At 51.3% G+C, this 14,247-nt stretch overlaps 1 protein-coding gene across 2 annotated transcripts in view; it reads right to left on the bottom strand.

The window, feature by feature from the left end:
• Positions 1-500: 500 nt before the first annotated feature.
• Positions 501-14,247, bottom strand: part of FAM207A (family with sequence similarity 207 member A) — a 29,990-nt gene continuing 16,243 nt past the window's right edge. Inside the window, exons 4-6 of one of the 2 annotated variants that reach the window (XM_036243876.1) lie at positions 4,128-4,278; positions 3,029-3,097; positions 501-1,733 (exon numbers count right to left, since the gene is read on the bottom strand). In XM_036243876.1, the coding sequence (XP_036099769.1) occupies positions 1,610-1,733; positions 3,029-3,097; positions 4,128-4,278 (344 nt within the window). In that variant the 3' untranslated portion in view covers positions 501-1,609. The remainder of the gene's footprint in view (positions 1,734-3,028; positions 3,098-4,127; positions 4,279-14,247) is intronic. The other variant, XM_036243877.1, reaches the window with a different exon arrangement.

Raw genomic sequence — 14,247 nt, 5'->3', positions numbered from 1 at the left:
GGTGGGGGGAGCCCTCCCAGGGCACCCTGAGCCCTGCTGACCTAAACTGAGGCTGGAGGTCAAGTGTGTACATGGCGGTCATGGGGGCGTCAGGAATCTCTGAGGGTGTTGTCAGGAAAAGCACCGACAGCTCCCAGGCACCACTCAGCCTGTCACAGGAGGGGGGCATCCCCTTTTCTGCACCTGTTTTCCCTCTGGAGAGAAGGTCCCGGCCAGAGCCCCAGCTCGCCTGGCTGCCAGGGCCTCCCCTCAGGTGCAGGGACCAGAGGGACAAGGAATGATAAGGCAGCCTGTCGCAGGGACCCATGGAGATGCCACGGTCCCAGAGCCTCTGTGGCACTGGGGATAACACTTGGGTTCAGAAATACAAGTAATCACTGTTTTTGTAGCAACAATGTTCAATTAAGATTTCTCCAATCTTAAGAAAAACAAGCCAATATCAGGAATATGCATGTACATAACTGTCATTTTAACCAATTTTATTTGAACATTTTTAGAAGAAAACGCAGTTTAGTCGAGTCTGACTTGAAATTAAGAAGGTTCTTTCTCCAGGCAGACCCGCTGTCTCAGGTCCAGAGCAGGGGACCAGCTGCCCTAGGAACATGACATCAGAGAAAGGCCCGGCCGGCCGGCGTCCTGCTATCTCCACCAGCAGTTGGCTCCCCCGATATCCTGGAACCAGGCACCCTGGAAAACTCTAGTCATCGGGTGAGAACCCATGAGGGCATGGAGGGGTGGGCCCCCACATATCAGCACAATGACCTCACCAGCTTTACTGCTGCACAAGGAACATTCCAGAAAGCAGTACAGCCACTGTTTGTACAGCAGCTGGCTTCAGGCAACATAGGACCTTGAGGGGTGCAGTTGCTGGGCCTGACACCCCGCTGTCTGATGCTGCACGGCCATCGTATGCCCTCTCTGTCCAGGACAATGCTCGAGAAAGCCAGTGCTTGGAGTACAAAGGGTGTCTGAATCCCTCTGAGGGCTGGCACATGAACTCAGGGACTGGGCAGGTGTCGGGAAGGTGGCCACAGGTGACCCTGATGCAGCCATCATCAGTCCAATCATCCAGCTGCCCTAGGCATATGACATCTGAGGGTGGGACCCACACATAGGCCAAGGCTTGGAGGCAATTCCAGCAACCTGGGACCAGGTGCCTAGTGCAGAGGACCCCAGGGTCCACCCTTCCAAGCTGCACATCCTTCACTGTCCCTGAAGGATGTGGGTGGTCAGCTAGTCCCCACACAGCCCAAACCCCACACCCATCCCTGAAGGTCTGAGAAAGGCACCCACCCCTCCCACATCTTCAGATCAAGGGTGTAAGTCAATGTTTCTGTAGCCCAACCTTCTTACCCGGGACCTGAAACAACAGTAACTGTCTCGTTCATGGGACAGCCGAGCACCAAAGGAAGCATTGTCCCACTGCCTGGGTTCATAAGGCATTTATTCACCCTCTGGGGTTGGGGGTGAGTGGTCTGCCCCACCAGTCCTAACAAGTGAGCAAGGGCCGAAGCGGCAGCCCTCCAGGCTCAGGGTGACGATGTGAGGAGTTGGTCCTCCCTGCCACCTCACGTGCATCCTCGGAGCTCACGGCACCCCTGGGGCCAGGTCAGAGCAGGCCACCACCATCCAGCTGCATCTGCCGGGCCAGCTGTTGCCCGATGGCCAGCAGGGGGCTGGCTCTGTAGGCTGGATTGGCCAGCAGGTCTCGGAAGCGAGTCCTTTCTTCCTCGCTGAAAAATTGAAATCGGAGGTCAGCACACCCCAAGCCCCTGGGGCAGTGGGATGAGCATTCAGCACCCAGGACCTGCCTCAGGTGGACCACCCCACACCCAGATGCCTCGGGGCAGGCTGAACCCTGGAGTGGACAGCAGAGGCCGAGAGTCGCCACAGGGAGGGACAGCGGCAAAGGGCTGGACAAGGGACAGGGATGAGGAAGGGAATCTGAGCTGCTCAAGTGGGACAGGCACGGCCTACGGGTCAGCCCAAGGGGGCCCGAGGGCTGAGCAGGGCTATGGGCGGCAGGGAAGAGGATGACTTGGGCCTCCTCATGGTCACACAGTGACCCTAGAGTCACTGTGCCCACCCATGAGGTTGAGGGGTGCTGGCATCCCTGCCCCTTCCTCAGAGAAGGGGTTCTAGGCTCCTGTCCTCAACCCTGACAAGGAGCTGCTATTAAAGGCCAGAGGCGGCAGCCCGCAGGCACCCTGCACACACAGCCTGACATCAGGGCCTCTCCCTCCGGCGCTGCCCAATCACACATGGCCACGGCAGGAACGAAGGGCCAGGAGTTCTGTGTCCCCACAGGCCCCAGGCCAGCTCTGCGCACAAAGGGGCACCATGGTGACAGGAGACACCTGGTGCCCTCCCAACAGAAAAGTTAGGTGGATCCTTTCCTCCTACAGGAGGCCCTGATCCCAGAGTCCTTAGTGGAGGCTGCTGTTCCCCGCATGCCTGTCTCGAAACCCAGCCAGCCCCGCTGGTGCAGGCGCGGACATGCTGCCTTCTGGAAGTGCTGGGGCAGCTCGAGTTCTGCAGGCCCTGCAGCCCAGCCATGGCTGCTGGTGCCCTGGCTGGGTGCTCCTGGGGGAAACTGAGGTGACCCGGTCAGAAACCTCAGGTGGCAGCTCCAGGACAAGTCCATTTGGACCTGCTGTGGTGGGGAGGGCGCCGTGGCGGAACGACCTGCCTCATGTGTGTGACCGTGGGCAGAGCCACACCATGCCAGGCCCCAGCTTCCCTGGTTGTTAACGAGAAAACCTGAACCCCACTGGACAAGGAACTACCTGAGCCAGATGACACCTAGCACAGCACCACCCCACCCACCAAGGACCCGGGCCCGAGGGCAGCCCCTGAGAAACAGGCTACTTCACTGAGCCAGCCGGGCTGTGCCCCAAAGCTGGCCCTGGCTGAGATGCCCACAAAGCCCGAGGGGACTGCGGTTGGGGGACCTGGCCAGACACCAGACAGCCCTGACAAGGGAGGGTGGGAGCACCAGAGCCTCGTCTTGGCGGCGGGCCATACTCACAGGAGCTGGAGCCGCTGCGTGGCGCTCATCCGGCTCAGCTCGGCCGGCCGGGGCTTGCTGCTTGTCCTGCTGTGGACAGAGAGGCCAAGTCAGTGCCACACACTGTGTACCTGGAACGTCTGCCAGGGGCACATTTCTGAGGTCGCAGCCCACAGTAGGCTTTGGGGGGTGCCAGGACCAGCACTCCGCTCCCTAAGTGAGACTGGGAGCAGGAGTGGCCTCATGGAGGGAAGAATCCAGCGGAGGTGGCAGGGGGAGAAAAACTGCCCATCCCGGCCAGGAGGCCTCTTCTTTAACTGTTACTTCTTTTCAAGTAGGGACGAAAAATATTTCTGGTCCACCCTGAACAATGCCTGCATCCTCACGCTCCTGTTGCCCCAGCCTGACTTGGTCCCAACTGTGTCAGCTCCAGGACACTGCTCTGCTCTCCCAGCCACTGACCCTGCCCCTGTGTCCACCTGAGCGTGGGTCCCTTGCTGACCACCCACAGCTCTCCTGGGCTTGCACGTGCAGAACTGGGGTTCGAGCTCCCTTCCCCCAGCCAAAGCCCCCAAAAGGTGGTCATGCTCTAGGAGGTTCAGAAAGCGGGGTCCAGCACAGCCCTACCAGCCGAGGCCTCAGGCCTTGGATCCCCACCCCCACTTACTAAAAGATAGAATGGCAGGTGGGCGGAGGCCTCCCACAGACCCTTCCGGCCCAAGGGGGTACAGACGAATCCAGGAAGCTCTTCAGGCCTAGAGTGGCTTGAGCCTTCAGTGAAAGTGGGAAGCAAAAGGGGTCAGGACCCTCACCCAACCTGAGGGCCCATCCAGGGCCTGGTAGGCAGCTCCAAGACAGGCATGACGTCCTCCCCAGTGGGGTCCCCATGAGGTAAGGACACAGTGGACAAAGCCGGGCCAGGTAAATCTCAACTCAGCAGCATGGGGAAGGGCTTTCACACGCCAGTGCCAGTCCCAGTCCTGCCCCCGCTGTCCTGACTGGTCTGGGCTTCGGCCAGCTTGGACGTTTCTCCAGTGGAGAGCCTCTGACTGGGCGGACTCACTCACAGCCTAGCCAACGAAGCCTCGAGCTCTCCAGGTAGCTGCAGATGGACACTCACCCTCGGGTATGTGGCTGCCTGGTGCCAGCCTCCAGCTCCAGTAACTCAGGGAGGGCGTCCCGAAGGGGCTGCAGATCCCCCACCACCACCGTGGCCCGCCGCCGCTTCTCCGCCTTGTGCTTCTGCTCAGCCAGCTTTATGGCTTCAATTTCTGTGGAAGGGCAACAAGATGGTTAATGAGGGAGCAGAGGACGGAGGAGCCCAGCCATCGGAGCCCAAGCCTGGGCCTGGGCCTGCTCCCTTCCTGCTGCATGACAGGCCACTCACTTGTTTCTGTTTGGCTGGCACCTCCAAGCCACCCTAGGAACTGGGGGTGGGCTGGCTTCGAGTTATTTTCTCCCGAGAGGTGCGCTTTTAAATTACAGGGTTGATGATGAGGCACTGAGGACTTTTTCTCCTAAAAAGGGACTCAGGTACAGGGGCTGGGCTCTCAGTGGGCGGGGGGAGCCACACAGTCACAGAGAGGTTGGTGGGAGCATCACACACCTCCCCCCCGCCCCCCGCTCGGGGGGGGGGGGGATGCACAGGAAAGGAGAGTCCCATCAGAAAGAGGTAACTGTTCTCAGAGGGGGGCCGGATTCCTAACGCTGAAACGGGTGCGGGGACAAGCGCTGCGGGGGCGGGGGCTCAGAAGGCTTCCGCACAGTCCCTGGGAAGGAGGCACTGGGACAGAAGAGGGAGGTGGTGAAGCAGAGCAGGATGCAGAAGAGCCAGAGGGTGAGGCTGTGGTCGGTGCAGGGCCTGAATGAAGCACCGCATTGCAACTGATTTCCATTTAAATACATATTTATTTCACCCTGGCTGGTTTGGCGCAACAGCTACGAGCACTGAACAGTGGACCAAAGAGTTGCGGGTTTGATTCCGGTCAAGGGCATACACCTCGTTGCGGTTCAATTCCCAGCCTTGGTCAGGTCATGCAGGAGACAACCAGTCGATGTGTCTCTCTCACACTGCTGTTTCTCTCTCTCTCTCGCTCTCTCCCTCCTTCCCACTCTATCTGAAGATAAATGAAAAAATATCCTCAGGTGAGGATTAAAAATTGCTAATAAAATACACACTCCGACATGATTTCCAGTGTGGCCTGTGGAAAAGGCTGAACTGCTGATGGGCATGCAGACCTTGGACAAAGGCCCTTCCGTCCCCAGGGATACAGGGGCCAGGCCACCAGAGGGGCCCCCACAGGCAGCCTTAGATGAACCAGTGGATGGCCAGAGGCTATGCTAATTAAACCTATGCTAACTGATCTATTAATCTGCTCTGCACTAGATTTCTCTCATACATAAAAAAAGGCTCTGCTACTAAAAATGCTTGGAAATGAGGGCAGTGATAGGCTTGGGGTGAGATCTGAGCTTGACACCCATCCCACTGTGGTTTGTTGGGCTATAATGGGGTGTAGACTCTGAATCAATCTAAACAGGGAACTAAAAGCCCCATTCCCAACAAAGTGCAGGGACAATTCACAGCCAGCTCCTCACAAAGCACAAGATGCCACCAGAGAAGAGGCAGCCAGTGGCCCATTGGCTAGGTACCAGACCGTTCCCTCTGTGCATTCTTGTTGTGACTCTACGGCCAGGACCTTCAGAGCACTGTGGCTGCCATCAGCCCCACAGGATGGACGCAGGAGGCAATGACGGGCACAACAGTGATTGTCACCAGGTGCAGAGTAGGCTGGGAGAAACCGGGGACCTGGGTGGAAACCCCAAGCCTAAGGATAGACTCAGGACAGCCTGCCACTGATTAATGCAGAGAAAGTGTGCGCGGCACGGGGCCCAGCAAGTGTGTGAAAGGTGACTGGTAAGTGAGGACCCTGGCAGGCTTTTAAGAGGCGAATTTCCAGAAACTGATACTATTCATCTTCTACCAGGCAGAAGTGCCTGGCAGGCTTCCCAAAGGCCAGCTCCTCTCCCAGCTCCCAGCCAAAGCACACTGACTACCCTGAAGCCTCCCAGATGACCAAGAGCAAGCTCTGGAAGGCCCCGAAGTCTGGGAAACATGCCTGGCCCCAACCACGGTCACTGTCTAAGAGCATCCCAAAGGGCCTTGTGTAGAGAGGGTTGTTCTCCTGGCCCCAAATAGCTGAGACCAGGGCACAGACCACCCATCATCCTGGGCCCTGTGCAGCAATCCCACACCATCCCTCGGAGTCCCGCAGTTATGAGGGTTCATACGGTGACAATTCAGGCGTTCCATCTTTCTAGAACGATGGTGAACTGTCTGCTCAGCACCTTACCACACCAGATGCCTCTTCCCAGAGAGCCAAGCACCCTGGGGAGGGAGGCAGCTGGGGCGGCTGGGGTTGGGCCTTAGGGGGGCAGCCTTGGGCAGGAGAGGAGACCGGAAGGGCAGCGCCCTGAAGCTGTCACTTTTCACTGACTGGAGTGGCAGGCCCAGCGCCAACGCCGCATCAGGACCAAGCAGAGCAAAGCAGAGCCCAAGGCTCCAAGGAAGCCGGACACAAACGGTAAACCAACGAAAGCCAAAGCCTTTTAAATTAACACAGGGGTGGGAAACCTTTGTTCTTCCAAGGGCCATTTGGATATTTATAACATCATTTGTGGGTCATACAAAATTACCAACTTAAAAATTAGCCTGCTATATTTGGTCAGGCTCATTTGGTGAGGAGTTATTAACACGTGGTGTCCAATTAGGGAGTGTCTGAGGCATGCAAGAACGACTCACGTGGGGACATCTGCCAGGCAGCCCATTACAGTGGCCGCTTTAGAGGGGAAGCCATTAGTCACCAGAAGTGCCAAAAAGAATCCAACAGAACTCACTACCCACTCACGATAAAAATGACAATGAAACCACGAACAGAAGGAACGGCCTTAATCTGACACAGATGACCTACCTCCCAGAGAAACCTGTAGGAAATATCACATGAGTGGTGAAACACTAGCCACACTCAGTTATGAAGCAGAACAAGAAAAGGACAACCATGACCCCTGCCAGTGCTGGAGGCGGCACAGTCCCCAGAGAGGGATCATGGGTGGGCAGGCCTCCGCCGGAGGACACACACAGCTGCCATGACAGCTTACAGGGGCCAGCTCGGCCTCCCCACCAACCCACAAGTCTGACACGGCCTCAGTCAAACTCCAACAAGTAATTCTTAACCAAACCTGTGACGCTCGTTCTAAATCTTACTTTTTAAAAAGACTCAATGGCCCTGGCCGGTTTGGCTCAGGGGTAAGAGCATCGGCCTGCGGTCCAGTGACCCGGGTTTGGTTCCCGCTAAGGGCACGTACGTACCTTGGTTGCGGTTTGTCCCCGGCCCTGATTGGGTCGTGTGGGTGGCAACCACTCGATGTGTCTCTCTTGCATCGATGTTTCCCTCTCTCTTCCTCCCTCTCTGTCTGACGATAAATGCAAAAATGTCCTCAGGTAAGGATTAAAAAAATAAATAAACAGTCCAGCCGGTGTGGCCCGGTGGTTGAGCGTCCACCCATGCACCAAAAGGTCACCAGTTCGATTCCTGGTCAGGACACATGCTCGGGTTGTGGGCCAGATCCTCACTGGGGATCATGCAGAAAGTGGCCAATCGATGTTCTCTCTCATCGATGTTTCTATCTCTCTCTCTCTCTCCCTCTCCCTTCCTCTCTCTCTAAAATCAACAAAGGGAAAATAAATAAATAGACTAAATGCATAAGAATAGCAAAAAAACAGATTTGGAAAAAAACAAGCAATAAAGAGTTGACCTACTGGATATTAAAGCAAATTATGAAAGGACAGAAATTCAAACAGACCCATGTGCAAAAGAGCCTCGCAGGGAGGCAAAGACGCAAAACAGTGCTTCAAACTGACCACTGACCGGCTATCCTCCTGGGGGAGAAGCTAACCCCTCCCTCCTGCTATTCCTAGAAATTAATTATAACAGAATTAATCATGACAAATCAAAAAGAAATCAAAGGTCAAAAAATACAGGAAGAGCTGCTCAACTCCACTTGAAATCAGGGAAAATGACAATGGTGAAAGTCGTTTGTCACCTGTCAGAGCAGCAGATCTGACAGCCCAACAGTACCAAGAACGAGAGGTCGGGGGCGCGGGGGCGGGAGCTGGGACGCGGCAGAGGCTGGGCCCCAACGGGCAGGTAAGGAGAGCCCGAGTGCCCGAGGCTGGGCTGTCGGACAGGTCCCGCCTCCGGCTCTGGGTGCTGGGCAGCGTGTGAACAGGAGGAAGGGGCTGGAGGCAGAGCGCGGGCGGGCCCGCCAGCAGGGCTGGTGGGACACAGGCCCTGGGCAGGAGCTGCATGGGGCAAGAGGGCAGCTCCACCGGCACCGACGGGCACGGCTTCCACACATACTGAGTGCAAAGGCACAGCAGAGGAAAAGCCTCTCTCTGACACACACACACCACGCATTTCCAAAGCCTCGCACCCAGCTCGAGTGCACAAGTGAAGAGAAAGGTCTACAGTTTAATCTCACACAACCAACCAGTGCTCACTCCTGAGAAGAAAACCAGATGCAAGTTTGGTAGCTTTGTCTGTTTTCCTTGAATAGTTTCATAACTTATTACATTACTCTGTCCTTAGATGTGGATGTCATTCCATCCCAGACTGGAAGATGGCAAAGAACAGTGAATTTAAGGGGTGTCAGTTCCATGCCAATGGGCTCCTCTCCCTCCTCTGCCCTGTGCCCCACTGAGCCTGCCCTCCCCTTCTAGACAGAGATGATAGTGGGAGGAGGAAGGAGGGAGAGCTTGGGCACTTACTGCCCCTGCCACCCCACCACCCACCTTCCTGGCTGTGGCCCTTGCCAAGCCCTCTTCTGGGGAGGGGGGACTCTTCCCTTTGCCCCTGCAGGCTGGGCTGGTACTGGTTTCTCAAGACCCTGGGGCCTCATCACTCTCACTGGCTCCCTCCACACCTCTGTATCTAATCCACGCACAGCCCCTTCATTAACTTCTCTCCGGGAAACCCTTTGGAGGGTGCCAGACTGAACTGACCATGTGCTGATGTTTGTCCCACCAGGGCAGGATTTCAAACCCTTTGGAGGGTGCCAGACTGAACTGACCATATGCTGATGTTTGTCCCACCAGGGCAGGAGAGCAAAGAAGGACAAGAAAAAGTCCCTTCTATCAACTTTGTCGTCTAAAGCAGCAGGCTCTGAAACACTGACAGTTGGGGAGCATCTCCAGGGGCTTGGCTACTCTGATCCCTCTACCCTCCCCCAAGGCTCTGTGCGGGAAGGTTCCCACTAACAATGCTGCTCATCCTAGGAGGTTTAATCTAAAACTAGCTGAGGTGCAATCAAGAAAGCTTAACAGGCTTCCGGTCAAGATGGCAGCATAGATAAACGCAGTAATCACCTCCTCCCACAACCACATCAAAATTACAACTGAAATGCCCTGGCCAGTGTCCTCAGCGGTTAGAGCATTGACTGGCCTACCAAAGAGTTGCAGGTTCAATCCCTGGCCCCAGTTAGGGTCATGCGGGAGGCAACCAATTGATGTGTCTGTCCCACATCAACGTTTCTCTCTATCCCTTCCACTCTCTAAATATCAATGGAAAAACTCCTTGGATGAGAATTAACCAAAAAAAAAAAAAAGGAAGCATAACATATGCAAATCAGGTCTCTAAAACCAATCACACTGGCTATGTTGAACATGGAACATTTTTATGGGCTGAAACCTGCATTTCTGTATGTTCCCCCTACTGAACCAAGCAGGTTGGTAGGACAGTACCATGGCCTCAACCCCTGGTTCTCAGGAACAGGAACAATTCTCACGGCTTTTATCACTGCACCAAAGGTTTGAATCACTGCAGTTAAGATTACAAGAAGAGATCTTTCTTTCTTATAGCTGCATAGTACTCCATCATGTATATGTACCACCGCTTTTTTATCCATTCGTCTAATGATGGACATTTGGGCTGTTTCCAGATCTTAGCTATTGTAAATAGTGCTGCTACAAACATGGGGACACATATATTCTTTCTGATTGGTGTTTTGGGCTTCTTAGGGTATATTCCTAGAAGTGGGATCACTGGGTCAAATGGAAGTTCAATTTTTAATTTTTAATTTTTTGAGGTAACACCATATTGTTTTCCATAGTGGCTGCACCAGTCTGCATTCCCACCAGCAGTGCACTAGAGTCCCCTTTTCTCCACACCCTCGCCAGCACTTGTTGTTTGATGATTTGTTGATGGCGGCCATTCTGACAGGTGTGAGGTAATACCTCATTGTTGTTTTACTTTGCATCTCTCTGATGATTAGTGATGTTGAGCATTTCTTCATACATCTCTTAGCCATTTTATGTCCTATTTGGAGAGGTGTCTATTTAGTTCCTCTGCCCATTTTTTAATTGGGTTCGTTGTCTTCCTTTTGTTGAGTTGTATGAGCACTCTCTATATATTGGAAATTAACCCCTTATCTGATATATCATTAGCAATTATGCTCTCCCATACAGTGGGATAAAAAGATCTCTTATCCTTTGAGATGACATGGAAGGACCTGGAAAGTGTCATCCTAAGCGAAACAAGCCAAACAGAGAAAGACAAGTATCATATGATCTCACTTATTTGTGGAATATAATGAACATAACAGTCTGAGGAATGGGGTAGTCCCAGAGACGTGGAAGTGGGGTACAGACTGACAATCCCCAGAAGAGGGGGTGGGGGGAAGATAAACCACAGAACTTATATGCATGTATGCATGAACAATGGGCATGGACAACAAAGCTGGGGAGTGGGCGGGGAGGGGGGGAATCAGTGGGGGGGAAAAGGAGAAACATCTGTAACAAAAATAAATTAATTAAATAAAAAAAAAAGATTACCAGAAGACTCTAAAACAAAGTTTGGAAGGAAGATATAAAACTGTCTCTATTTTAAATGGCATGAGATGAGTACTAGTGTAGAAAATTCTAAGGGAGCTACAGAATAACTACCAGAACTAGTATGATTTTAGCAAGATTAAAGGATGTAAGATTAGTATTAAAAAATACTTTTACGTACTAGTAGAAAACTGGAAAATGTAGATTTTTGAGGGTTCTACTTATAATAGTTTTAAAAACTATAAAACAGCAATGAACTTATTTAAAAAAAAAAGTGAGACTTCTATCTATATAACACTGACGTAAAAAACTAAATAAAATCTCAATAACTGGGGAGACATAGCATGTCCAAGGACTTGAAGTGTCAATATTGTTAAAATGGAAATTCTCCCAAAGTTGATCTATAGATTTGAAGCAATCTCAATCATAATCCCAACTAGATTTTTTGTTGGTGATGGTGGTTTTTAATAATTGACAAACCAAGCTGATGAACAAAACAGACCCAGAGACAAAGAAGTAGGGATGAGACTGATAAACCTCAGAGGAGGAGGGGGAAGAAAGAGATAAACCAAAAAACTTATATGCATATATGCATAACCAATGGACATAGACAATGATACTGTGAGATGGGGGGAGTGGGGAGGAGGGTGTCAACGGGGGAAAAAGGAGAAACATCTTTAACAAAAATAAATTAATTTAAAAAGTATATAATTAACAAGCCGATGCTAAGATTTGGAAACGCCGAAGGCTGAAGTGCTCAAAGCAATCTTAAAACAGAAGGACTAAGACACAGGACTTCCATTATCTGAGTCCAAGACTTACTCTGAAGCTACAGCTGTCCGGACTGCCCAGAACTTACTAAGGCACAACAAACAGCAGGAGTCCATTTGATTTGTCACAAAGACACCAAAGCAATTGAATGAGGAAACAAAATCTTTACAACAGTGCTGAGCAACTGAATATCCACCTGGAAAGACTCATATCACAGACAAGCATTAATTCAAGATGGATCAGAAACCTAAATATAAAGGTCAAAATGATAAAGTTTTTAGAAGAATAGTAAGTCACAGTCTGAGAAAAAATTATTTCCAAAACATACAGCTGTCCAAGGACTGGTGTTCAGGACATAAGAATTCTTAGAGCTCAATAATAAGAAGGCAAAATGCCCTGGCCAGTTTGGCTCAGCGGTTAGAGCATCAGCCTGTAGTCCAGAGAGACTGGAGTTCGGTTCCCGCTAAGGGCGTGTACCTCGGTTGCAGTTTGGCCCCGGTTCCTTTCACGTCTGTTTTGCGCGCTCGCTCGCTCTCTGAACAAAAAATGAAAAAATGTCCTCAGGTGAGGATAAGAAAAAAAAAAGACGAAGAGCCTCAGGGAATACTCGCGATACTCACGACACTGGCGAGAACTGGATGCACAAAGGGGCAGTTAAGACATGGAGATGCTGATTTGGGCAATGAACACTGATTCCACAATAAGCTACCACTTTGTGTTCGGCAGACAGCCACCACCACATGCCCGCAAAGCTGTGCCACAGCCAGAGCTCCCAACATCATTGGTAGGAGTGTAAATGTACAACCACTTTAGAGAAACATCTGGTAGTTACTTGTAAAACTAAACATACAACTACCCTATGACCCGGCGTTCCATTCCCAAGTATTTACCCAAGAGAAATGAAAACATATGTCCACAAAAAGACTTGTAAAGAATGTTCAAAGCAGCCTTAGTCATAGCAGCTAAGAGAGAAAAAAGACCAGGTGTCCATCAATAGGAAAGTGGGCACCAAATACTATGTCCATATAAAGAAATACTTCTCAGCACCAGAACGGCAGGGACCACAGCCACCTGCAGCACGGATGGATTTCAAAACCACAGGAAGAGCACATCCCACATGGCTCCATTCACATGACGTCCAGAGCAGTGAACTAAACTGTGACCCAGAAGGAGCAGGCAGTGGTTACCCTGGTGGTCATGCGATTTCTGGGGTGGGAATGTTTTGTAGTGAAAGGGATTATGGCTGCACAGTTGTGCACCATCGTCATGAATCCCTCACTGGCACACTTAAGATTCCATTTCATTGTATGTAAGTTTTATCTAAAAATAAAAAAGAACCATAAACAAATACTGAACTCTGGCAAAATTACTTGGGAGAAAGTGTACTGATGTCTGCACTTCCTTTGGAATGTGTAGATAAAACATGGGTTGGTAGATGGACAGGCATGTGAATGAACAGTTGCACAGATTATGTAACAAAGAATTTAAAAAACTATTTCACATACAGTTGTGTACAGTACATAACACTTGATCATGATAATAAACAACTGTTACTGGTTTATGTATTTACCACATTATTTTTGAGTATACTCTTTCTACTTTAAAAATCTTTGCTGTAAGACAGTAGCCTCACACATCTGGTGTTTACGTCTCTTGACTGAGTCATTTCTCCTGGGCTTGATTTGGCCTAGTTCTGAACAGTAACCTGCTATACAGGCTTGTAGCCCAGAAGCAAGACGCTGCACCATACACCTAGGTGTGTAGTAGGCTGTACCATTCAGGTGTGTGTAACTGCTTCTGCGATGTTCTCCCTAATGATGTCTTTCTCAGAATGTGTCCCCATCAAGTGTCATGTGACTATTTTCAATCCAGGTTGGTAGAATCCGAGGATGCAGAACCCAGAAGGCCAACCGTATTCTGACTTACAGTAATCATAAAAGTCAGCAGAATCACACTAAAAACACAACAGTAAGGGAAAAAGTATAAAACAATCTTTACAAGGAAAATCTTTAGAAAAACATTAGCAAATATTCAGCATCATAAAAAATAACTATATTTTCCAAAACAAAATTAGTGGGAGAGTGGCATTCAACCTGTCACGAGACTCAGCCGGAAGTGCGTGAAGGAAACCACCGTTACAGACAGGTACCTGGAGACAAAGGCCCCTCTGACCCCCAAAAGATCCGGGACTCAGGAGCCCTCGGATCACACAGAGAACCACTGTCGCCCAGAAGCCGTGTGCAGGTGTGTGCCTGGAGGTCTGAAAGGACACACCCAAAGGGACGATTTTTCACCTACCACTCCAGACAGTTTGTATCCTTAAGGACTCACAACAAGCATGTGTCACTTCTGTTAACTACAAATTCGTCACAGGGTCAAAAACAAGAGTTTCTACACACAAGAAGCTGAGTGCAGCACTTCCTGGGACCATTTTTTCAGGGAGAAGTAAAGGCTCTGTGGCAGCTCATACAGAGCCACCCCCAGGGCCATCTGTTTGTCACATCACAGGCCATCTCCAGTATGCTGCCAAGGCCCCAGCCCATCCACCAGCCACGGTGGGGCCTTGAAAGGTGCAATGAGCTGGACA

This window comes from Molossus molossus, unplaced genomic scaffold (genome assembly GCF_014108415.1).
Source record: "Molossus molossus isolate mMolMol1 unplaced genomic scaffold, mMolMol1.p scaffold_m16_p_5, whole genome shotgun sequence".
In the NCBI taxonomy this organism is placed as follows: Eukaryota; Metazoa; Chordata; class Mammalia; order Chiroptera; family Molossidae; genus Molossus; species Molossus molossus.
Note: the sequence above shows the minus strand (reverse complement) of the source record. Positions and strands in the feature narration are given on the sequence as shown.